At 41.2% G+C, this 25,939-nt stretch overlaps 3 protein-coding genes across 3 annotated transcripts; 1 reads left to right on the top strand and 2 right to left on the bottom strand.

Annotated features, from left to right (window-relative positions):
• Positions 1 to 4,093: 4,093 nt before the first annotated feature.
• Positions 4,094 to 5,785, bottom strand: LOC136354251 (uncharacterized). Its single transcript, XM_066305946.1, has 4 exons — positions 5,411 to 5,785; positions 5,030 to 5,317; positions 4,875 to 4,943; positions 4,094 to 4,418 (listed from the first exon to the last, which is right to left on the bottom strand). The coding sequence occupies exons 2-4, from the start codon at positions 5,298 to 5,300 to the stop codon at positions 4,399 to 4,401; spliced, it is 360 nt and encodes a 119-aa protein (XP_066162043.1). The 5' UTR covers positions 5,301 to 5,317; positions 5,411 to 5,785; the 3' UTR covers positions 4,094 to 4,398.
• A 4,131-nt stretch (positions 5,786 to 9,916) lies between these two features.
• Positions 9,917 to 15,733, bottom strand: LOC4350330 (uncharacterized). Its single transcript, XM_015760733.3, has 6 exons — positions 15,052 to 15,733; positions 13,192 to 13,671; positions 12,080 to 12,709; positions 11,929 to 11,995; positions 11,752 to 11,862; positions 9,917 to 11,676 (listed from the first exon to the last, which is right to left on the bottom strand). Exons 1-6 carry the CDS (start codon positions 15,616 to 15,618, stop codon positions 10,166 to 10,168), a joined length of 3,366 nt encoding a protein of 1,121 aa, XP_015616219.1. The 5' UTR covers positions 15,619 to 15,733; the 3' UTR covers positions 9,917 to 10,165.
• A 2,311-nt stretch (positions 15,734 to 18,044) lies between these two features.
• LOC4350329 (DNA repair protein recA homolog 3, mitochondrial) lies at positions 18,045 to 24,627 on the top strand. The gene is made up of 8 exons (XM_015759812.3): positions 18,045 to 18,239; positions 18,948 to 19,005; positions 19,568 to 19,785; positions 20,624 to 20,711; positions 21,446 to 21,618; positions 22,255 to 22,401; positions 23,779 to 23,913; positions 24,086 to 24,627. Exons 1-8 carry the CDS (start codon positions 18,153 to 18,155, stop codon positions 24,470 to 24,472), a joined length of 1,293 nt encoding a protein of 430 aa, XP_015615298.1. The 5' UTR covers positions 18,045 to 18,152; the 3' UTR covers positions 24,473 to 24,627.
• The last annotated feature ends 1,312 nt before the right edge of the window (positions 24,628 to 25,939 follow it).

Here is a 25,939-nt window from a genome sequence, read left to right as displayed (position 1 = left end):
TGGCACACATGCATCTCATCAATTTTTGGACCTGCACTGGAGCTAAGCAGATCTCCTAGGTCATTGCTGTTGTCGACTTAGTTCGCACCAACAAAGTTCTGGCACCATAGGCCAAGCGCATATTTTTCATCAACACCGTGCACTTGCGGACTTATTTGTAGCCATCACAAATAACAACAGGGAGAGGGGGCGGTGATGATAAGTTACCCGAGGGTGACCCGGCAGGGCCCTGGGGTGTGAGTTGTCTTTCTAAAATAAGAGTGTCTAATTCTATATATATCTATATATCCTATCAATAGCATTGGATCCTCTCATGCTCAATAAATTCATGTCTTATGTACAATTGCAATTCCAAATCAAATACTATGAAGCTTAAAATGTTGTTTTTTAAGTCATTTCTATATCCTATATAGTTGGAGCAATGCTTATTATTTGATCACCATGTCACATGCAATTGAGATTATCCATTGATACTTGAAATTTATTCCAAAATTTGGTTAGTCATGCTTCATTTGATACTTAAAATTGAATCAATTGGCATAGAAAATTTCATTTGATACTTTTTGAATCGGTGCCAAGAATTTGAGTTGTCTGTTGTTTTACTTTTGGTATCTCTTATCACACACAATACACCCCATGGATACAAAGAGTTAGGGGGGCTCTCACATTCTCAAAAATATGTGCATATAAGTTCACTTCATATATTTATATGCACAGATTTAGGGGGAGATCAAATTAACATTTGGATTCAAAATCATTTATTATCAATCTTTTGTAAGTTTTAATTGTGTTGTCATCAATCAACAAAAAGTAGAAATTGAAAAGGCATCTATGCCCCTAGTGGGTTTTGGTTAATTGATGACAAACAATTAAGAGACTAATGTGCTTATTGAGTGTACAACCAAGGGATTAGTCCGATGAAGAGACGATGAAGATCGGGATGGAGAAGATGTAATAGCTTGTGGTTTCATGGAAGGTTTTTTCTGTGGGTGCTAATGGTTCTTCCCCTAAGTAAGTTAATGCAGAGGTTGCGGACATGAAGCTAGCACCGATAGTGGGATTATAAAGATCATGCACCATGACCTCTCTCATAAGACATTGAATAATTAAGGATGGGAAGCTAATCTGAATTACTTCAAAAGAAAGCTCGACCTCCCTTAAGCACTCATCGCTCATGATGGTAGTCAATCCTCTCACCGTCTTTTTGAGAAAATGTTATTCGAGCGGCGCAGAGGGACTACACGGGACAGGTGGTCTCTTCTGATGGGAATAGGTCGAGGTACTTCCATAATCTTAAAAAAGATCATCCTCGAACTAGAAAAGGATTTCCAGAGGCAGAATTTCTTCTTTCTTCGGTACCCGAGGCTCGAGTGAGGGCTTAACAGTTGAATTTTGGGATGTGGAAGTATAGGCTTGGATTCAACGGGTATACTCGACTTCCTAGCGGGTTTCACATCGGACGATGGGAGGTGTTCTCTACGATACAATCCCTACCTTCTGCAGTGCGACTAGCCTCCGGTGAAAAAATCAACATACGAGGCAGACTTCTTCTCACTCTGCTAAAAGCCGAGAATTTCCATCCATAGGAAGACATCACGGGTTAACAGGAAGAAAGCAAGACAAAACATGCTTTTGAGTTCTCCCCATTCACCATGTGTCTTCCTAACTGTGCGAGAAGGAGTGCTCCCGAACCATGGCTACAAAGCTAGGACGGAGTTCAAAGCCAGATGGGTTTTGAAAGGTAGTGGCTTAGAGAACTCGCCTTTTGAAGCGGAAAGGTTTTGAATAGATAGGCTGCTCCGTGGTAGAAGAGAAGAGAAAGGAGGAAAGAAAGAAAAAGAAATATAGAGGATGAACCAAGTTCGTAGATGATACAGCAACCGTTCCCCGGCAACGGCGCCAGAAGATGATTTGTGCGCCCTCCATTCCGTGTACTCACGTCTGATTGGCAATATGTGTATTTTGTCGTATGGCGGGTGTGTTTTCTCCATAATTCACCTGCATACAAATATTCACCCAGACTTGTAGAAATGGTTAGTAATAACCACTACCTCTAAGTTTGGTATTTTATTTTATATTCTTTCATTTGCGTTTATATAGGATTTGACGGTTGGATTTGGTACTTAAGGACCGTCAATAGGCAGCTTGACAGCGGCCAGTCCCCTTTGAGGCCAATGGGGAACAAGCTGTGGCCGACGGCTAGCTCAGCGGCTTGGCCATTGGCTTGTAGACTGGGCTAGTCTAGCAAAATGGGACATGTTGGTAGGCTGGACTAGTGTTTGGTGGTTTGTGGGCTGATCTGTTTGGCTAGGCCAGCATAGGAGAAGAAAATAAAGGAAAAAGTTCACTTGAGGTCCCTTAATTTGTTGTAGAGTTTAAAATTCATCCACGAGCTATAATATTAGGTATATATAGCCCGTCCCCAAACTTATAAAAACGGGTTATATTAGCTCCCAAGGCAGTATTGCTCCGGTTTTGGCTGACATGACGACAGAGTCAGCATGGGACTCACTTTTTAGGACATTTCATTCTAAAAAAAAATTGGTGGACCCCACATGTCATCAACACCACACACACAAACAGTCCTCCTCCCTCTATTTCTCTCCATCCTCTCTCTGCAACGGGAACGCTAGCTCGCGTCATTCAGGGGAAGTTTCTCCTCCTCCTCTTCCTCCTCCCGTGGGTTCGTGTAGCACCCGGTCCAAATCGGCAGCCAGCAAAGGTGCCCGCGACTCGAGTTATGGTGACGTGACCGCAACGTCATGGATGACGTGTACATCCCCTTCATTCTTGAGGAGGCGGCGACATCGTGGGCCAAGATGTGGGAGAGTAAGCTCCACACCAACAGTTCCAGTTTCTACGAAAGCGGCGGTGGCATGGACAATCACTAAATACTCGCCATCGATCCGACACTGCGCGACACCATTTGAGCGGACCTGCACCAGTTCGTGAGCAATCACGAGCACTACGCATGAGTCGGATGCGTGTGGACACGGGGCTACCTGCTCCATGACCTGCCCAGCACCGGCTAGGGTTTGAAATTTCGAAAGTAGGATTTCTGCCGCAGGTGGGCGATAGAACCAAAATTTCAGATTTTTTTCGTACGAATTTTTTTAAAATTTTGACTGATTTTGAATGGATTTGAATAAAATTTGACCAAATTCACAAAAATTTGCAAAAAAACCAAAAGTTTCGGGCGAGATATGAGCATTTCGGTGGGGGACAAATTTCGAACCAAAATTTCAAACCTTGGCACCGGCAAGACCAGCCTCGTGGTGGCCATCCAACCTCCTCGAGTTGAACATATACGACCTGGTGCTAACTCACCACAGTGATGTCCAACTTTGATCTCCGAAGGCTGCTGGCCTCGACGCGGTCCAAGTCGGTCATGGTCATCGAGGACGTCGACTTCTCCCTCAGATTGTTAGACCGGACGCGCGCGCCGGCATCCTAGGACGACGACGACTAGGGCCATGGGATACTGCGACACTCGCTCAATTTTATGCCACCAGTGCGTTTCGTGGAGGCTACTGTGGACGTGCCGCTCGCCGTGGTGGTGCCATTCAGACCATCCCCGGAGGTGAAGCGGCTATACCCGAGCATCGACGGCGCCCCTGTGAAGGAGGAGCTGCAGGTGCAGGTGTATGGTGCTTGGCTTCGTGTCTCACCATCACATCGCCAACGAGCAGGGCCACTGCGAGCTTCCTGGTGGCATGGGGGCTCACCACATGGCAGCTGCCCGTGGGTGTGGTAGCGCTGCCCCCATCCGCGACCATGCCGCATCTCAAGTCCCGGACCTTGTCGGGGCTCCCGCCGTCGCAGCACTGGCGGGGATACACCACCTTCCAGGGTTTGCAATTTCGAAATCATGTTTTTTGCTGCAGGGGAGCGATAGAACCGAAATTTCCGAAAATTATTTCGTACGAAATTTTTTGAATTCAAATTTGAAAATTTCACCCGAAATTTATGGGAAAAAAATTTGGGATGCACTGAGAACAATTTTGCAGTCATACAATTCATGATTTCAAAAGAAATAAATCATCTTGGAAGCAATTAGTCTATTATAGTTGCATACACCAATAAATCCATCGCAAGTTCATCACATAGCTTTAACAGTCCATTACATAAGTTTTAACAGATGGTAACATAGCTTTAGCAGTCCATTACATAAGTTTTAACAATTCATCACATAACAGTCCATTACATAGGGTTAACAGTCCATATGACAAATAGTCCATAACATAGATTTCAAACATTCCAAATAGGCTTAATAATACATCACAAGCATAAATTGTCTCAACGTAGCAAAATAGCATAATCCAACAGAGTTTCAACATCTTCCAAAAGTAGTCATTCATGGACATCCATGTCCTCATTCTCAGTGAATTCTTGTTGGAGTTACTTTTTCTTTGTCTGATCTGAAAAAAGTAAAGTATATATGTACTAGTCAGTGCACATTCCATATGATATATTACAGGCTTCACTAGCAGCTCCTTTTATATATATATTTTTTCAGCATAATAGCTCACATGGAGTTTTATGGAGTAATGGCAAATATATGCAGCTATACTTTTTTTTTTTTTGCGGGGAATATGCAGCTATACTTTAAACAGATGATAATCATAGGCTGAGCATGAATATGAGACAGTGCAGCAATTCAGTTTAACATGTATACAGGATTACAAGGCAGCAAGCATCAATTTTAACATGTACACATCCAATTGTTCACTTCCTAGTTCCTACAAGTAGCGAGCAGCCCAGCATCATAAATTCAGCAGCAAGCAGCAAAATTCACAGCAAGCAGCAAGCAGCAAGCATGCTTTAGAAATTCAGAGTGGGCATTCACAAAATTCACAAGTGATCTGAATACTTACTGTTATAAACCAATGCATTGACATTCTTCAGCCTCCTTGTTGTACGCCGAGCATGCTGCATCTCAACACCTACAAATAGAGAAATACATTAGTCAAATAGAGAAATACACACACCTTTCAGCCAATATGACAAACATCAAATATTTAAAATGCACCTGTAGATTTCATTGCTTGTAAATCTCTTTGGTCAGGATTCACATCTCCATCATGGTCATGGTCATTATCACTAGAACTACTGTCCCCTGACTCTGCATATACAGGGCTACCATCAATTTCGCTGTCCGTGTCATCACCACTTGCAAACTCGTCCTCTTCCACAGCCATTGCTTTCCCCTTCCTCTTCCTGCTGTTAGGCCCATCTCCAGGATTCTTTCTCTTTGTTGCCCATGTATTAATGGGCTCATCAAGTAACCTCTCGCCAGACATGTCGATGCGGACAGCGTCTGTTGGGATACGCGTAGGCTACGATAGCATAAATCAAAAATTTCTATCGCGTAAACCAAGAACCATGCAAGTATTAGATCATAGATCGTTACCGCTCGACGCGCTGCGCAGCGGAAGAAGACGCTGAGAAGTCGAAAGAACTCTCGCGAAGTAGCGCGCGTCGATGTAGAGGAAGTAGTCGATCGCACCGGCTCGACCTTCTCCTCCTCCTGCGTTCTCCTCGCCGTACTCCTACGACGATCAGCACCGCAAACCAGTGGCGCCTCTACCGGTATCCACACGTACAGGGACGGAACGCCACGCACAGATGTGCTAGCACCCGCGCGCGGCTAGGGTTTTGCTCGGGGAGGGAAGTGACGGCTAGGGTTTCTCACGTGATGCAATACCTCCGCCGGTCACACCCCTCACGAATATATAGGATCCATCACTCGGGCCTCCAAAGCCCGTAGGACTCCTATTCGGATCCTTATCTGCATTAAGCTCATATTGGATCTCTATCCAATCCCCTTATTCCAGCCCATTAAGCGTGCGACCCTGTAGGTTCATATATACTCGGCTGTAACCCGAAAACTCATTTTCGGTCCACGCGTCAACAGCGGCCCCTAGCAGAACGTATTGACCCACCAGGCATATATAAAGATCATATCGGCTGAACCTCTAGTGTATACTTGTATAAACCCCTTTGCCTCACGATATCGATTAAGCTCAAGGCTAGATATGTGCCATCCTCTAATAGCTCAATCATTCACTCGAACCTGTTGATAGATTATATAACTTGTGATTGACTCCTCAATCACCTTTGGCATGGCCATGCACTTCCATAATCTACAACATCGAGGGGCCCAGAGATATCTCTCCATAGGAGGGGCAAATCCCATCTTGATTATTCATATCCCACTACATGTTTCATAGCATACCCGAAAACTACTTTTATAACTATCCAATTACGGAGTAGCGTTTAGCAGTCCCTAAGTAAGCTACTACGCATGTTGGGAACCATGATAATCTCAGGTCTAAGGATTCAACACCAACACTAAATGAGATCACTGATGACACAACACATATGGCTCTTGCATTGTCTCATGTTGGGTCTATCCAACAACATGTTCACCAACATGTGTCCACATTATTAATTTGGTATCTCTATACCATGATCCATGAGACATGATCATCAATTAATACATGTGCTGATCATATAAACATATTTGTTCCACATATGATATTTGATCAGGGATCCTTTAGAAATAGTAACAAACAACATAAAGAGTCTCATGAAAGAATCACATATTCATTAACCAATAAGGAGTTATCTATTTCAAGGAACAATGTCGGATAAATATGTAAACATAGTATGTGATACAATCATCTCTATGATTGCCTCTAGGGCATATCACTAACAGCGTCAATTTCGGAAATTTCGAACCGAAATTTCAAACCCTGCCACCTTCTCTTTTCTTGTTCTCTTTTGTTCTTTTCTCGTCCTCCAAGCTTGCGCACCATAGCTAGGTTGGGAGGCAGTGGATGGCGCGGAATCTCGGGCGGTGTCCGAAAGGCGCTCATTCGGCGGTGGAGTGGCCAAGCGTAGCGACCGCCTTGACAGTATGGGGAGGCGGTAGAGCTGCGGTGGCATCATAAAGTTGGCAAAGGCGTTGGGTCTTGGGAAGGTAGAGGCGATGGGGTGCTCGGAGGATGATGCACGTGTCAAGGACAGCCGGCGGAGGGTGGCCATGGTGGCGGAGTACGTGTGGAGGCCGTTCTGGCCGAGCGCAACGGCGCCACTAGAGAGAAGGGAGAGGGCGGAGGCAAATGGAGCGGCTCTAGTGCTATTGGTGAGCTCAAGAAAGGTAGAAATGGAGAGGATTGTGTGGAGGATGGCCAAAGGCATGAAATCGAGGCCGTAGGCCACGGCGGTTCGATTTGGGCGTCCCTCTAGCCACGGGAGGGGAAGAGAGGGAAGGGGAAAGAGATGGCTACTGACATATGGGGCCCACGTGGGTTCCACACTGACTCAGCATAGCTGAGCATAGTCAAAGCGTCACATCAAACAAAACAGGGAGCCATCCTGTCTTAGGGTGAAAGTTGGTGTGGTTTTAAAAGTTCGAGAACGGATTATACCTAGTATTACGGTTCAGGGACAGATTTTGAACTCGACGACACCCAAAGTGATCCAAAAAAAAAAGAGGGGTTGCGCTTAGGCTTTAGTATAGGTAAGGTGGGCTAGGCCCACCAGAAAATTAGAGTTCGGAAAGAATATTTCCTCAAAAGAGTATTTTGTTTCATATTCGAATTTAGTTGACACTGTCATAAAAAAATAAAATTCGAGAAGACCCAGCATGATGCAAACTTTTGAAAAAAAAAATAAGATTGAGATTTTTAGTCGTTGAATTTAATTTCCAAAATTTAGGATCCCCATTAAAGTGGATAAAATTAATGAGTGCCTCACACATAATTTACAATGTATAATAACTCTATACTGTTCCTTTTTTCAATCAATCTTGAGCATATATCTCATTCTTGTGAAACATATATTTTTTTATTGTTTGTTTTGAATTATTAAATATTACCGTAGCGGTAGCACGTGCATTTAGTATAATGTGTCAATTAATTTCTAACTGTACAAAGTTTGTTAGAATTATTCACATGTTCTAAGGAGATTCTTGAAAGGTCTCCAATTAGTATAATAAAAGAATGTCATATATATATATATATATACTCTTAAATAAATATATTCCTAGATAATTGTCAATATGTAATGTATTAATTTACTGCCGATATAACGCGGAGACGTTAGGAATTTTTTTTATTTATACATTTTTTTATAAAAATATTTACAAAAATAATTTTTTGTTTCGAAAATTTACAAATCTAATTGCCTGCCGCCCTCTAGAAGGGCGATTTTTAAAAATCGCCCTCTCCAAGGGCGGCAAGGGACCTAAATACAAAATTTTTATTTGTGTTCAAACCCTTCCCACCGGTTTTAATTGCTTAAAAACTAATAATGCTTATTCGATACTCCAAATGATTTTAAATGGAAAAGTGATATCATCAAGATCTACAACTTTTATATAAAGTTTATCTCCATCCAATGTCGTTTGAAATGTAGATCTGAGATTTTTTAAAATGTGTTTTATATTTTATAACGAATATTTGGACATCTTAAATGAAAAAGTTATTAACTACAAAATTGTAGATCTCCTTGAGCTCTACACTTTTGATATAAAGTTTTATTTCATCTGACTTTATATAATATAATTTTAAATTGTAAAATCATAGAGCTAACAAGTTATGCTGGAAAATTTACATTTAGGTCCCTTGCCGCCCTGTGGAAGGGCGATTTTTAAAAATCGCCCTCCCAAAGAGCGGCAGGCGATTAGATTTGTAAATTTTCAAAACAACAAATTATTTTTGTAAATATTTTAATAAAAAAAAGTATAAATAAAAAAAATTCGTTAGAGAACGACCAAATACCGGAAGCATTAGCCCACCATCACATCTAGCAACCATTTTCCTTTTTTTGGTGCAGATAGAGATAGTAGATTATCATTAACATGGTAATTAGAATGTAAATGAGCTATGCTTAATTACGTCTAGTGTTAGTAACAAGCAGAAATATTTACCAATAACTTGTAATGTATATAGTCTTTTTTTTATTTTTCCCTTGATCGTGGACAGGTAGTCAAAACTCAGCAGACAACAGATACGCAATACCATTATCTAAAAAAACAGATACGCAATAGCTTGAAGAAAGATCTGAAATATCGGGCAATCTTGTATCTACAGTTTGAGTCCTGTAGTATTGGGAATGGAGGTTAAACTCTCCATCTTGTTTGCATATCATAAAAAAGTTTAAGAAATGAGAAGATACTATGTGATATATCACTCCATAAACATACAAATTAAAATTCAATTTCTGCAAGTTAGAAAAAACAAATTAAACTATAGCTAATTATCGTATATGCAGTCATATTTTTTGTTACACATGTAGAAGTTAACTTATGCAAGAACCTTGCATGTTTGTGGAGTGAAGTATTACATATTAATCTATCTTGTTGATTTTTTTCAATATTTTTTATAATCGTTTAAATGACATGCAAACAACGAGAGGAGATGTCCCCTCGAGAGTTTGATGACATGAGTAACAACCGAATATAGTTTCCCTGTAGTATTAGAAAACAAAAACTGGAAGGTGAATATGACATGAATAAAGACATGAGTAACAACAGAATATAGTTTCCCTGTAGTATTAGAAAACAAAAACTGGAAGGTGAATATGACATGAATAAAAACAGAAAGTGTGTGTTGTGAGTAGTGACACAGCCTGACTGACAGGTAATATGAACCGGTGTGTCATGGAGTTGTGAACAGCTCATTTGATTTGGCATCTGCTGATGGTTGAAGGGCCATGACGATGATATCTTCTTTCAACATAGAAATCAGGGGCAAATATTTTTGTTTAGATGGCTAAACCTAAAAGAAAAGAAAGGAGGACAAGAACTGAATGACAGGGCAGATGGCTTGCATGGGTACACAAGCCCAGCTGCCACCCTGCCCATTCTATGGTGTAAGCTGAAGCTGAACAGAGTGCCAAACACAACAAAAACACAAATTTCATCTGGGCATTCTATATGTACATCAGTAGTCATTGTATATAAGCAAAAGATGTCTTGCATAAAGGGCAACAACGACCCATTACATACGTTGGGTGCTCTCCTCATACCAAAAGAAACCATCACACAAACTAAAGAGATTCAGCAGCACTAGCATTAGTAACTCACAACATCTAGCAATATTCACATACCATCAGTAACTAAATAATACGCAAGCATACCAATTAGTTTGCACAAACCTTACCATGGCGCAGCGACGACACTACTGAAGCGCTGCTCGGTAGACATAGATGATTGCTTAAGTTGGCTTGCTTCTACTTTGAGTCTTGAATTCTCCATGGCATGGCTCATCTGCTGTGAAATAGCACGGTTCTTTATGCAACGGAAGAGATGGGCGTGTTGTTCAAGCTGGCGGACAACCATACTTAGCACACTAATTTCTGCACAGCGTTGTTGATCATCGATTTCTTCTTGAGCAATCTTCTTCTCCGAACGTTTCATCATATCCTGTATTTTGGACCAGCTGTTTTTTAAACTGAGCAGAGTTTCCAAACGAGATCGTAGGTGCCTGACATCGAAGCCGTCTGCTTCCAACACAGAAATGCACCTCATCTTATGTTCAAATACTGCATTATCGTCATGGACATTCAGCATGTTTATGCTTTCTGCTAAATTGGTGAAAGAGTACATCAAACCCAATGCTATCCCTTCACGAAACTCCGGAGGATGCTGCTGTAACTGATGAAAATTTGGTCGTTGTGGCACTTTACTAAATACTTCCATTGCCTCAATTTGTGCCCACATCGGGGAGGTCTTCACAAACGGAAGTTCAATAATAGCCAAGGATTCTGATGGCTGATCAACCATAATATTCTCATGCACATGAAGAAATTTCTGCATCAAGGGGCAGGAAGAGTTATGTGTTCTTGCTACATACTTGGATATTGGTGTATCCTGAGTGTTGTTTGAAACGATCAAGCTGTTACCAAGTTCAGCATCAATACATTGGCTCATATCAAAAGAACATAACTGAGTTATTGTCGAATCATCGATGGACTGGCTACTTTCAGCAACACATTCTGGTGACTCTACCATGGCTGAGCTGTGATACTGTTGTGAAACTCCAGATTGTTCATTAAGTGCAGACTCCCACGTTAAACTATGTGAAAGGACTGTTTTACCCTCGAGTGCAGCTAAAGATATGGTTGACAGTGGACCACCAACACTGGCATGCTGAGTTTCAGGAATAATACTGGCTAACTCCACCACATTTGCTCCATGATCCACATTGTCCATGCCATCTTGTTTGTTATCCTGACAATTCTCACTGACTGGTGACTGGTTCGGCACCCCATCATCAAACATAGCTGGAGACAAAAAAGACAAATTCTCTGTTGGAGTGTTCGTCACACACTCAACTATTGCTCCCAAGTTTTCCTTGCAAATGAGGTCATCATGCCTGGTAGCTTGACCACTCTTTGCTGAAGGAAATTGATCCATTCTAGTATCATCAGGCATAACCAAAATGCTCCGACAAAATTCTTCACCAGAGTCTTCATCCATACTTATTTCACACCCTTCAGATTTGGATATTTTCTTCTGGTTTTCAGTTGAAGAAACAGAAGATAACAAATTCACATCACCAGAATTATCTAATGTTGAAGTTGCATGCAGTACAAGGTTCTCATCTTGGCGAACATCGTTTATACCACTTTGGCTGATTTTATCAACAATGCTACTGTCTCGTGGACCTGAATCAGTATAAGGCATCAAAATATAGGCATTAGATGACTCGTTTTTCAGTAATGACTAATGAGCACAAGTACCTTTATTGTCTTCAAGTGGAGTTGGCTGATTTTTTTCTGAAGGAATTGCTGGACCAGCAATAACATTGGTAGGCAGTTCATTATGTTCATCTCTAAAAATCAGCTTGGTCTCTGCAACATTTTGTTAGTTAGCAACTTGCTTTGAGTTTTCTGTATCGTGGTTTAGTATAAACTTACGTTCTTCAGAGATTGCTGCAATGTCGTGGGTTCCCTCAATTGTTTCGTCAACTCTGTTTTTCTTCATCTGCATTTGAAGTGTAAAAGGTAATCAAGAAAAAAAGAGAATTCAGTGCTCAGCAGTAGAAGGTTTAGAAGAGTTAAACAGAACCTCCTGAATGTGAAAAGAACTGAGAGTTTCAGGATTCACCCCTAGTTCCTCAGGTGCTTGAAAAGAAACACATTCTTTTCTTTTTCTGGACACATCAATTCCAGCAAATGACACAAAGTTGAAGCTATTTGCAGCACTTGAAATCAGACAACAGCCTTCATCAGTTGATTGCTTTTCTTGATCAGTCGATGCCTTTGATCCTTCATTTCTGCTGAGATCTGGATGAGGTGATTGCATTACTAAAAGTGGATCCTGTGGGATAGGTCTTAGTTTCCCAAACACCCCAAACAGTGAAGCTTGCAGCCCTGCAGTTTGCGGCACAGAGGGCATGACATCCATCTGAGAAGATGGTAGTTCAATAGGACTACCTAGAATAAGTGAAGAAGTATATTTCAAATGACCAGATCCTGTCATTGATAACTGTAAAGGAAGTTTTATCTGAGATGCTAATGCCAGCACTGCATTTTGTTGCTTCATAGTTTCTTTAGGTCGTGGTACTACATCTGCAGTCTCCAACAATTTATCAGAGCTTGGTTTATCTCTGATTTCATCACTGTCATTACATGATGCCAAGTCAGCAGGAATTGGCTTTTTTCGAGAGGTTAATTGAGACCCTCTAATGACAAGCTTCTGAAATGGAAAAGGTATCACATTATATAGAGATGATTTTAATCCAAAAGGAGATCAAATATGGAGAAAAATAAACAGAGCAAATACCATAAAAACTGACAGTCTTTTCTTAATATGTTATTTGGTCTACAATCTTGAGTTAATATTATGTAAAACCATTATGTAAATCAGAGAAAGAGGGTAGACTAACTATAATTAAAGTAAATATACATATTTCAAATGCATGTCTAGGTATTTTGTGTTTCATGTGCATCAATATTTGCACAGGCATACAAATAACAATGCATACAGAGGATAACAGGATTATACTGCAACCAGTCCTGCAAACAGTGCACAAACAACTACATCTTGATGACATAACTACCTACAATTGTTATACGATGCACATAAAAGCTAGAACTTTAAGCATTCCATCATCATCGAAGTAAAACACACAGCAGAAGTATCTTTTTTTTTTAAAAAAAAAGCCAGAGAATATGTACCTTTGCCTTTGTATCCTTTTTCTTTGTCATGCAGCGCATCCATTTTCGACCATCCCATTCAAACTGTGGTCTCAGTTTTGTATTTTCAACTGTCAACTTATCCACGCCATCCACATTATCCATGCCCGTTGTGTAACTCTTCAGTTTAACAACATACATCTTGCCAAATACACCACTTGAAGTCTCCAAAATAATTCCAGGCCACCAGCTACCTTCATGAAAGACCTCTACATGAGAAGATGGAGAAAATCTGTATTTTGAGTCCATACGAATGATTGAGCGTGCTGGCCGAATATATTCAGTATCAACAATCTCCGTGACCAGCTCCCCATCATCTCCGACGTGTCTATACTGTACTAAGAAATTTGTAGAACCAATCACTTTCAAAATAGTAGCTGGATTCCAAGACTGGCCAAAGCTTTCCGCAGATCTACTCACTTCAACTAGGCTTCCCTCTCTGAATGCTGGACCTCCATTGTCCTGCACATAACAAAAGCATAGGAACATAGGATTAAGTATTGCAGCACACTGTAACACAAAAGGTTACCTGACCTTTTTCTATGATAAAAAAGTATTTTTTTTGTTTGTGATAATTCAACTCATTCACACAACCATCACCAGAGTTACATTAAAATAATGAAAATGAATTATCCACAGGAGGCATAGACAACCTATTCCGCATATTGATGGTGCCAAAGCTATGCCTTTACAATGTTGTCTGTTTACCTCAAAAAAAAAGCTTGTTTGTTTAGAAAGGCTTTATGTAACATGTAGATGCGCTAAATTCTGTGAAATTATCCACAAAAGTTATTTTAAGATCATGGAAAAATGGTGCTCAAACTTATACACTGATACATGAGCAATTGCAGATCTAAAACATCGTTGACTTGCATATGAAACTCTCAATCTTATAGTCCTCTCCAAACCCATCTCACTTGGGTCTATTGAGCCTAATGGCTAACAATTGTACCCATTATGATTCAAATTCCTAATAATAGCTGAATTAGCAACCATTTTACAAAGCAACCATAGCGACCTTGTTGACATTAGATGTTATGCAAGATTCCTCCTATGCTTCCATGTTTGATTGTCAAGACAGACTCATTGACATGTCAATTTGGCACACAGAAACGCATCGAAATATTTTATTTTTTTTAAAAAAAGAAAAACAATTATAAAATACTACAAACAAAAGAAGACGTACATATTTATTTATTATTTTTTTTTACCAAGAACAAAAAAATTGTTTACTAGAACTGGTTTCTTTTACTATATCTCATCTGATTTTATTTCCTAAATTATAAAATGTTACTTGATTAGTTGGGTAAGCTAACCATATTGTACAATTGTAAAATTGGAACATTGTAAGTGCAAAAAATAGCGTGGTATCTCCTTCTTGCTCCCAAGTACCAACCACTTCTACTTGAACAGCATGACATGTAGATTGTTAAGCTTTTGGCGTAATAACACAAAACGGACATAAACATTCAAACTCTTATTAAATTCTGCCACCCTATCTACTATCATCGTAAATTTTGCAAGTTACCCCGTGAACTTCTTAACATTTAAAAAAATATCAAATCCAAGATAACCACACAAAAATTAGATTAAGATGAATATTCCCTACAGCAAAAAGATGGGGACACATTAATACATTTTATAGATGGGGACACATTAATACATTTTATTTTATCCGTAACAAAGCACGGGCATTTAGGAAAAGCGCATGGCCTCTCCATTTTAGACTAAAAATTACACTATACCACCATCATGTTAAAAAAAATGAGTACTGCCCAAATCTGTAAAAGAAAAAAAAATGACTAGCCCTGAAACACAAGTTCGCACAGCTCAGCTTATTACCACATCAGCGGCCGGGACCCAGCTGCCGCGGCGGAACACGCGGTGCGGCCGCAGCGCCGCCTCCTCGAACTCCATCACCTCCCGCGACGTCGGGAACGCCACCGTGTACACCCTCCGGCGTGGGTCGACGGGGAGCACGTCCAGCGGCAGCGGCAGGCCGGTGACCACGCCCGACCACCACCCCTCGTTGTGGAACGCCTCCACCATGTCGTGCATCGCGAACCCACCGGCGCCCGGCGCGCCCGGCGCCCCCGCCACCGGCGGCGGCTGCGGGCGCACGTCGCGGGCGCGGGCCTCCTCCCGCAGCGCCGCGCCGCCCTCCTCCAGCGTGGTGTAGGCGACGACGTATCCGTCGCCACCCGGGAGGTGGGCCTCGACGGTGCCCTCGTAGAAGGAGCCGACGAAGCCCGGGTCGTCGCTGCCAACCTCCACCTCCGCGCCGACCGGGAACAGCAGCGCCTCATCCTCCTCCTCCTCCTTCACCTCCTTCCCGTCACCCTCCTCCTGATCCCCACGCGCCGCAGCCCGCGGCCGCTTTGCCAGCTTCTTCGACGGGCCGCGCCCCATGGCGGGGGGCCGACCCACCGGCGTTCGCGTGCGGTGTCCTCGGCTTCTCCGGCGAGAGAAAGAGCGAGAGTGTGTGTGTGAAGTGGGGTGGGGTGGCGGAGGCAACGATGGATGAGGGGATTAGCGGTGGGTGGAGCGGCACGAATTCCGAGGTGGGTGGGTGGATCGGACGGTGGAGGATGGAGAGAGAGGAAACGTGGAGGGACGGGATGAGGTCGCGGGGGTTGTGGGTGGAGGCGGGCTCGTGGCGCGAGGCGGCGGAGGCCGCGAGGGCCGTGGTCGTGGACTCGCGGTCGTGGAGTGTGAATGTGTGTGATGGGACGTGAGGTGGCAGTTGGTGGTAAGAGCAAGTTTAATAGTATAGCTAACTACTAGCTCCAATTTAATCTATAGTCAATGTAATAGCTCATTATACATACTATACTATTAATATCTGAATATCCGGTTTCAACTATCATACACACAATGCGTCTTAGAGTCTGTGCTATAGCTGACTACAAATCTGTAGCCCGTTGCTCTTCTCTCTTCTTATTTATCTCTTTAAAATATATTTGTATTGCTCTGAGGGTGGAGGAAGCGTCCAGGCGTGCAGCTGTAAAAAAATATTGATAGAACGGAGGAACCGTTCGATATTTTTCTTTAACGACTCATACAATGTGAAGTTAATATTGATAGAATATTGATATAGTAAAAAAATTACTATAAAATTAAAACTAATGAAGATAAAATAGCCATCAACCACGCCCCGACAACACTAATACTAGAGGATGCCCGGGAGAAGGCTAGCACCGGACCAGCCACCGCTAGACCAGTAAAGGAACTACTGATGAGGATGCCCGAAACCCAACCCTAACAACCGACACATAACTACACTCTATCCACATCTTTGGAATTGAGGGAGAGAGGGTGAGAGAGAAGAATGGAACCACTCTCCCCCTAGGCCCTCCGACGTGGCCAACTTGCGTAAACTAGGGCACCGACACAATAGAACCGGAATCTATAGCGAGCTTGCATAAGAAGATTAGGAGGTTTCGGTAAGGGGGTTTCCTGGATGACGTCTCCAAGGAGAGAAGCGATAAAAGCACCGCCACCGCCGTCTGTCGAGGTCTCAAAGGAGAACCGAGATAGGTTTTCACCCGACAACCCACTAGAGGAGATGGGACGGCATGACAACACCCTCAAGAGGGAAAGTGACACTCGAAAACACCGTTGTTGCGGGCCAGGTCAAGACCGGGCTAGGTTTTCACCCGCCACTTGCCTATGCGCATGTGATGCACCATTTCTCCACCACCATCAAACCTCCGTCATCACATGGGCACCACTGAACCAACGCCCGCTGCCCGTCCAGCCTTTGCGTGCTGTCCTGCGGGCACTCCCATCACACCATGCTGCCCTTCCCTGCCAGCAACTCCACCTATGCGTTGAGCTGGCCTCAGTAACCATCGGTCGTGCACCATGCCGGCCTTCGTCGTCAGCCGCACCTTTATGCTGACCGTCGCCCTTAGCCTCCTTGTCGCGACTGCCGCTTAGCCATCGGCGCCGGCCTCCCACACCATTGGTGCTATTGCGGCCGCCCCCCGTTCAGCCGCCGGCCTCCCTTCCGACGTCGTTCTTCCCGCACCACAACCGGACAGATCCATTGTGTAGGTGCCGGATCCGTGGCCTCCACCATCACCCTGCCGCCTCCACGTCCTCATTGCTGTCTCCACTCTACTGTACCCAGCCGCCACCGACTCGGGGTAGGAGGGTGGTCTCCTGCGCCGTGGAGGCTAGATCCGGCACCGCCGTCTCGCCGTCTCTATGTACAAGTCTCTATGTACTTGAAGAGGAGAGAATATTAAAGATATGTGCAAGTCTTTGTGTACTCTAGAGGCTAGAGTTTTAGAATTTTCTAAGCATGTTACTATATTTTTTCTTTAGGACGAAAGATCTTATTAAAATGACTAAAATCCATTTTTTCTACAATGATTTAATTTTTCTATTTTATAATCGGTGTGTTTGACTGGTATTTTTTAGCTATAGCTGCAACTACAATAATTAAGAATTGTTGCAACTAATTTTTAACCCCTCCGTCCCAAAAAGAGTCTAATCTATGCAGCAGCCGCATCAGCTATAGCTTGTATGGCTACCTAACAAAAGCCAATATTAGAGAATGGGGGATAATTTACTACTCCCTCTGTCCCAAAATATAAGAACCTAAGATTGGATGGGACAGTCCAGATTCGTAGTACTAGAAAATGTCACATTCGATAGGGCTCAAATGTCACTGTCTCAAATTTTGTGAGGCTGATATGTGGGCCCATATAACATTTGAGAGTAACAATTTGGAAGAGTGGCAAATACTTCTAGATTCTCCCTCAATCCGACAGACCGGACCCAGCGGCCAGCCACATCGCATAATCTCGTCGCGCACACGACACACCCCCGCTGCGCACCCACCCAAGGCGAAATTTCGCCGGCGCGCGGGCCCCACGATCATCGGCCCAACTCAGGAAGCGCAAGAAGAAGCAACCGGAGAGCCTCCTCCGGCGGCCATGGCCAGGGCCCTCCTCCTCCGGCGCGGCCACCCCTTCCTCCGCCGCCTCCTGCGGCCTCCCCCGCCTCCCACCTCCTCTGTACTGGTTCGTCGTCTCCAACCCTCTCGAGTCGCCCCCTCCCCCTCTTCCCCTTCCTTTTTTTGCAGCCCCCGATCAAAGGCGTCGAGCCGCGGGGATAGCGCTCTCACAACTGCAGGACGGACAGCTGGGCGCCCCCATGTCGGGCGTGCATGCGCGGCCATTATAGGCTCGTCGTTGGGGGCCATGGCCGCGTGGTCCGGAAGTTATCTCGCGTGCCTCGAGCCATCCGAAGCCAATCGATTCCTTTTCTTTTTCTTTCTTTTTTTTTTGTTGATTTCGTTGTATCCTTCTTAGATTTTGTGGATTTTCATTGTTGCTGGGTTAGTGGGTTTACAAAAGGGGGAAATCCCTTTGAGTTGAAAGCTGATGATGCATTGGTAAATATATGGGTATAACAAGTTTCTGAACCTGATGTGATGGATACTGGTGACGATGAGCATGCAGTGCCCACTACTTGAGGTCTTTTAAGGTTTTGATTGTCGTTATCCCCTAGAACTGCAAGCCCTTGGAGTTGTGTACCATTTACCATGTTGATTAAGGCAGCACGATTAATTACCTGTTTTTTTATCTGCATGGATTGGCTATAACAGCGGACAACTTAATCTAGCCCTGCTTGTTTTCTCCTAGTAGAACGGTGAAAGAATTTTTTATGACTCAACACAAAAATCAACATTCAGGCCATAATTATTGCCTTCTGTTTTGTTTTTGAAGGAATCCTGCAATAGAAATGTGTCACCAAGAGTTCAGTTGTGGAGATTCTCTGCAGAAGGTGCGTAAATGCCTAGTTCTTTCACTCTAATGCAGTGACATTGTGCTAGGTTGATGATACCTCCTTGCTGGAAATTTTTCCTCTTGTAATACTTATGTTTTCCATGGTACTTCTTTCTTACGACAGATTTACTTTTTTGTTTCTGGATTTGTCGTATGGTTATATCCTGTTAATTTCGTTGGAAAATCTTCATGGGAATCTAGCTGGCATGTGTACAGCATGCATGGGAAAGAAATATTTGTTTTATACTTATCAGTTATCATAATGGAAGTGTTATACAGTTTTAGCTAATTATCATTATAGGAAAATATTTTTCCAATTCAATAAGAATTCATGTGCTAACCTTTGTTTTTTATGTACAACACGAATCGTTGTTAGTGGTTCCCCTATTCTGGAAAATTTTACATGATTGCATCTTGAGTTTGTTTCCAGATTCCAGATAACTTGAAAATTCTATTCCAAAATAACAATACCGATCTCATTTGTCAAGTTTATTGGTGAATTTGTTCATTGTATATATATCCAGATTTACCACTGACTCTATATATGGTTTATTTTTTAGGGAAAGACCAGACAAATTCAAGTGAAGATGGTTACAGTGAGGCAAACATTAAGAAGAAGGACTTTGCGCTACAACAAGCTTTGGACCAAATTAAGTCTGCATTTGGTGAGGAGTCAATTATGTGGCTAAATCACTCTTACGGTCCTAAAGAAGTTCCTGTCATATCTACTGGATCCTTTGCATTGGACATGGCTTTAGGAATTGGTGGGCTCCCGAAGGTGAGTTAAGGGTATTAATTCTTTTGTTTAATAATTGTTATATTCTAGTATCCAGGATCACTGATGCATGCTCTATTTAGGACGAGTAAATGACTTTCTACTATTGAAAGTTTAATGAAACTTATTTTCTATTAAAAAGAGTAAATTGAATCAGAGCTCCCTGAATTTGTAGACTTGTCTCACCTAGCTCCCTGAGCTGACTTTTGTTTTCTAGGCTCTTTGAACTTAAACCCATTTGCATCACTGGTCATCTATTCCCCGTTTGCTAACAGAATAATCCGAGCCTAACAGCAAATGGATGCAAGTTTAGGGAGGCTAGCAAGCAAAATAAAACTGCTAGGTCAATTAACATTTAGGAAGTTCCAATGCAATTTAATCTTTTAAACATTACTGACCTGTTTATCGCCATAGCCAGCATGTCAGATAGAGTTGCCCTTTTTTTTTCTGATAGCTCTATTGCTCCATTATAACTGCTTCTGTAGGGTATAGGCGAACGTGTGTGTACTCAGGGTTTTCTACCCTTTCTTTTTCTTAATCAATGATACGCAGCTCTCCTGCATGTTTGAGAAATAAAACTGCTGTAGGGTTTGTTGGTATGATTTAGTAATTTCCTGGAAATCTGAAACTCACTTATGTTAAGAGATGTTTGTTAAATAATGCATAAACAGAAGATTAGTTAAAAGCATATGTACATTTTGGTTATATCATTCTACATCGTTGGTTAACTGATAAAATTCTAAGTGAATTTCCATTTAGCAAATTATATGATATTATTCTTCATAATTATCTTCTGCTATTTGTTCTTTTGCACTTCATTGACTTTTGCATTTATCAGTAGGGAAGGGTTGTTGAAATTTATGGTCCAGAGGCATCAGGAAAAACCACTTTAGCACTTCATATCATAGCTGAAGCACAGAAGAATGGAGGTAAATAATTGTTTGGGGTATACATCTGATCTCCTCTGTGAACTAGTTTCCATGACTAACAATGCAAAAAGTGAATTAAGATGCCAATATAGTAGTTTTGAGTTCTTAAAGCATGATTTTGTTCTTTATTTAGATGAAGCTAGTAAAATAAGTACTTTATGCCAATGATCAAGTTTTCAGTGCTAACCTCTATGCCTAACACCATGTACTTGAAAACTATAAGCAAAACGATGGACAGCATTAATAATCTAATTTTGATGGGTTCAGGTTGAGCTGTGAAGGGAAAAAAAGTCTAAGACTGCATTAGTAATGCAATATCTTAATAAATTAACTTACCTGTAAATTTGTACAGTGGCTGAGAAATTCTTTGATTTGATTTATCTGAGTCAGTCAACCATTTCAAGTCTGTCCTGGCCAGTGGCCTTGACAATGAGCTGTGAAAAGTGAAAGAAAGTGTGGACTGGCTATTTCAGCATGCAAATATAGGTACTTTACTTTGAACAATTAACATACAATTGGTATTTCCACTTTGTTGTCCACAAATAGGCTTTAGTTTCAGAAGTAAATGGTAAGAAAGTTAGGAGTACAATCTCTCGCTGCTAGAACAAAATATCATACTACTCAGTGGTGTAGACCAGTTTTCCCGTGAAAGCATGCTCCTTCAGATTTCAATATCTATGCAACCTGTTAGTAAAATAAATCCTTTTTTAAAAAAATTGATTTTGTTGTTTCAGGATATTGTGCTTTTATTGATGCCGAGCATGCCCTGGATCCAACATTAGCAGAATCTATAGGTGTTAAGGCAGAACACCTGTTATTATCTCAACCAGACTGTGGTGAACAGGCCCTTGGTCTTGCTGATATCTTAATCCGAAGTGGCTCTATTGATGTTGTGGTTGTGGACAGTGTACGTAGAAAGTTAGTACCTTATGCTATATTCACGCTTTGCTTTTGCCTTTCTGCCTCCTGGCTCTGAACTTCTGAAAAGATATCGATAATATTTTATCATATATGTGAGAATTCTATTTTAAAATGAATGCTTTATATGAATTGCTCCCTGAGCCTGATTTTAAAGATTTAGTGCTCCCTTTTTAGCATAGTCATTGTTAATCTACACTCTAGAATGTACTCTTTTTGGTCCTGCACACTGCATAATGTAACTAACTTACATAGCAGCTACTCCCTCCGTTTCATATTATATGTCGTTTTGACTTTTTTCCTAATCAAACTTTTTTAACTTTGATCAAGTTTATAGAAAAACATAGAAGCATTTTCAACCCAAAACAAACATAACATCAAAATATATTCAATGTTAGATTTAATAAAACTAATTTAGTGTTTTGGATGTTGCTAAATTTTTCTATAAACTTAGTCAAGCTTAACAAAGTTTGACTAGGTAAAAAGTCAAAACGACTTATAATATGAATCGGAGGAAGTATTACTGTTTTTTTTTGAGGAAAAGGAAGTATTATTGTTACATTTTGGTTACTACTAAGTATTGAGTATTGACACATGCAACATATTTATATCTTTATATGTACAGGTAGCAGCTCTTGTTCCAAAAACTGAACTGGATGGTGAGATGGGAGATGCCCATGTTGCACTTCAAGCAAGGCTTATGAGTCAAGCACTTCGCAAGTTGAGCCATTCTCTTTCTCGCTCCAGGACAATGTTGGTGTTTATTAATCAGGTTTGCCTTTTGTATAATTCATTGGGTAATGCTGGCCATCCAACAATATTTGTAGTGAAATTTTAAGTCCTTACGCAAAGTATAAATAGTCACTTCCTCCCATTAATTTATTTCAATATTTAAATAAATACCCAGCTGTTGGACATGTGACCTAGACCTCCAGAAAGTTGATGGCTGGGTCAGCCTTGATAACTCTAGTTCCAGCACTCCTAAAACACCACCCTATTATATTATTAAAAAACCAGAGTTTTGCTTTTTTATATAAAAAATTTTCCCATAGTCAAACGTGGGCTTCGGACATTTTTCAGGTTGACGGTTGTCACGAAATTATGTAATACTAGGTGAAACCCCGCACGTTACTGCAGGAGTTTGCAATGATAACAACAAAGAAAAATAATGTGTAAGATAGTTTAATCAACATAAGCTTACATAAACATAAGTTTACATAAGTTGTTGTGATTTAAATTTAAATTGTATTTAGAATGATGATTCAAATGTAAAAGTAAAATGATGTGGCTTTATGAGAGATCAAAAGAAGGAAGATAATTTAGACCATACATCTAAGGGCTAAAAAAATTACTTCCTCCGTTTCACAATGTAAGTCATTATAGCATTTCGCACATTCATATTAATGGTAATGAATCTAAGATAGATATATATGTCTAGATTCATTAACATCAATATGAATGTGGGAAATGCTAGAATGACTTACATTGTGAAACGGAGGGAGTAAGATGATATGGTTTAATGAGAGAAGAAAAGAGAGATAATTTGAACCATAGATTAAGCATCTAAGGATTAAAAACAATTGATGTGATATGACTTAATGAGAGAGAAAAATAATATGAACTAAGTGAGGATGAATTATATAGGTATATAGGATATTATAAAAGAAATGATGGAGAGATATATTTAACTATTATGTGAATTATGTGGGATGATGATTTAACCTGCTTACATTTTAAATCTCTAAAATTTAATAGATTATTGAATTATAGATAATATAGCATGCTTCCATGATGTTTAAATGTAACAATTATTAGTGGATGATGATGTGGCATCTTTGTATGTTAAGCTTTAGGAATTAGTGAGCTATAACTTTATAGTAAGAGAGGATATATTAACTCTATAATGAAGAACAAAGACACGGAACTCAAACTATCCTCCAACCATGTATGCAAACTAAGACAGGAAATAGTTTAGTGGAGTTGTTTCCTTGTACAATATGACGTTTTTTTGGGTGCGTTTGCAGGGTGTATTATGGGTTAGTATTATGTCCAGTATTGTAATTCTAACCAAGCCTAATCACTTAGTTCAAAAGAACTTTTGATGTTTATTTAGAGGTAACAGAGTGATCATTTCTGGGTATGTGTACAGGTAAGATCGAAATTAAGCACATTTAGTGGATTCGGAGCACCAGCAGAAGTAACCTGTGGAGGGAATGCCTTAAAGTTCTATGCTTCTGTCCGCTTGAACACCAAAAGGATTGGTCTTATAAAAAAGTCAGAAGAGGTAACACAATCGTATCAATAATATTTGCTTTCTATGTAGTGTCCCATTTTGCCAAAAAGGTAACACAAAAATAAATATTGAATTTAGTAATAATAGGTTTTGTAATTTCGTAGATGTTTCATGTTCAGTTCTTGTTTCATTATATAACCCCGATCCAGTTTCAATCCAACAGGTTGTAGGCACACAAATTCAGGTCAAGATTGTCAAGAACAAGCATGCACCCCCATTTAAGACTGTACACCTTGAGCTTGAGTTTGGTAAGGGCCTGAGTCGTGAATTGGAGATTATTGAAGTAGGCTTCAAACACAAGTTCATAACAAAATCAGGAGTATTCTATCACTTGAACGGGCAAAATTTCCATGGAAAGGATGCTCTTAAATGTTATCTCGCTGAAAACAAGAATGTCCTGGAATCTCTGATGTCAATGATAAAGGAAAGCATAATGCAACAGGAGTCCCATCCAGATAGAAACATGGAGGATGCCAACCCAGATACGAGCATAACAGAAGAGTTCGTTTCAGCAACAGATGAACAAGTACCTGAAGAGGTTGAGGCCTGAAGCAATATAGCAGTATCCTTTTTCTTTTTCTTTTTCTTTTTCCTGCAAGACTAGTGTACATATGCCACGTTTCATCTCTTCTTAACTTGCAAGGTTTCTAGCTAAGCTGTGCGACAATAACCAAGTAAGGATAAAATGTAAATAACTTTTCACCATTTTGCTGTGTACATGCCATTGTACATATTTATCCACCTTAGGCTGTGTTTAGTTCAGCGCAAAGTTTGGATTTTGGTTGAAATTGGAGATGATGTGACTGAAAAGTTATGTGTGTATGACAGGTTGATGTGATGGAAAATGACTGAATTTTGGATCCAAACTTTGGATCTAAACACAGCCTTAGTTTGAGAAACAGCAAATTTATCAAACTTCCCTGAATCCTGATTATAATTCTCAGGTCTCCAGTTTTGGATGCCTGGATTGGTTTTACACGTTTCCTCCGTGCTTGATACTATCCTTGTGCTCCTTTAGCATTAGCGTGAATGATTTAATGTTGTATTTTTACTACTACCTTTTGTTAAAATTAGTTAATTAAGGCCTAATGGCATGAGCAATGTATGTCATATGTCAGATAGAGAGGCTAAGTGCTTCTTTCTTATTAGAGTATGCCCAAAGAGATACATGATACTATTTCCAATCATGAGATATTGGAGATTTCAAGAAAAAAAAAGAGAGACTACACAACGGTATACCGTTGAACGGTATACCACTTATCCCCCATGCCGCGGCCCCACGTGCCGGCTTCTCCCGAGTATGTCGCGTGCTGCTAGGATTATCATCACGCACGTTTGCTGTGTGTATCACTGTATAGTCTTGTTCCTGATAGCTAGCTAGTACCTAGCATGCCTAAGTCCTGCCTTTGGTACTAGCCTAGCTAGTAAATAAAACCGGAGGTACTACTAGCTTGCTATGCATGCCAAATCCCTGTAATAGCTACTAGTAGTCCCGTACCCTAGCTATGTAGGGTACTTATTATGGCAGAGCCTAGTAGCTGTGGACCCCTGTTTTTATAACAGGAATCAATTGTGTAAACAGTGCCATTTCCCTGGATCAAGTAGTCTGGTACACATGAGTTCATAGCTGAAATACCAAATGCACATACACGAAAGTCTAGTGCGAATTATTACATCAAAAGCCCGTAGGCATAGTCTTAAATCATCGGACCGAGCGGTCCGGAATACATTCCAAAAACAGAAGTAGATAAGGCAGCGGAGTTAAGGCAGCGACACGCCATTGCCACAGGCAACGACCGTAACTAAGACCTACTGAGCGCCATCGTCTTCATCACCCTCCTGGTAATAGGCATAGGGATCCTCCGAAGCTTCATCTCCGGCCTCTGATTAAGTTTATATTTGCAAGGGTGAGTACCAACCGTACTCAACAAGCCACCACAGCAACAATGCACATGACAGGGGTATTCAAAGGATGGCTATGGTTCTTTTGCGCAAAGCAAGTTTTATAATTCTTTTT

The sequence above is a fragment of the Oryza sativa genome, chromosome 11 (genome assembly GCF_034140825.1).
Source record: "Oryza sativa Japonica Group chromosome 11, ASM3414082v1".
Classification (NCBI taxonomy): Eukaryota; Viridiplantae; Streptophyta; class Magnoliopsida; order Poales; family Poaceae; genus Oryza; species Oryza sativa.
This window is presented reverse-complemented; position numbering and strand designations above follow the sequence as displayed.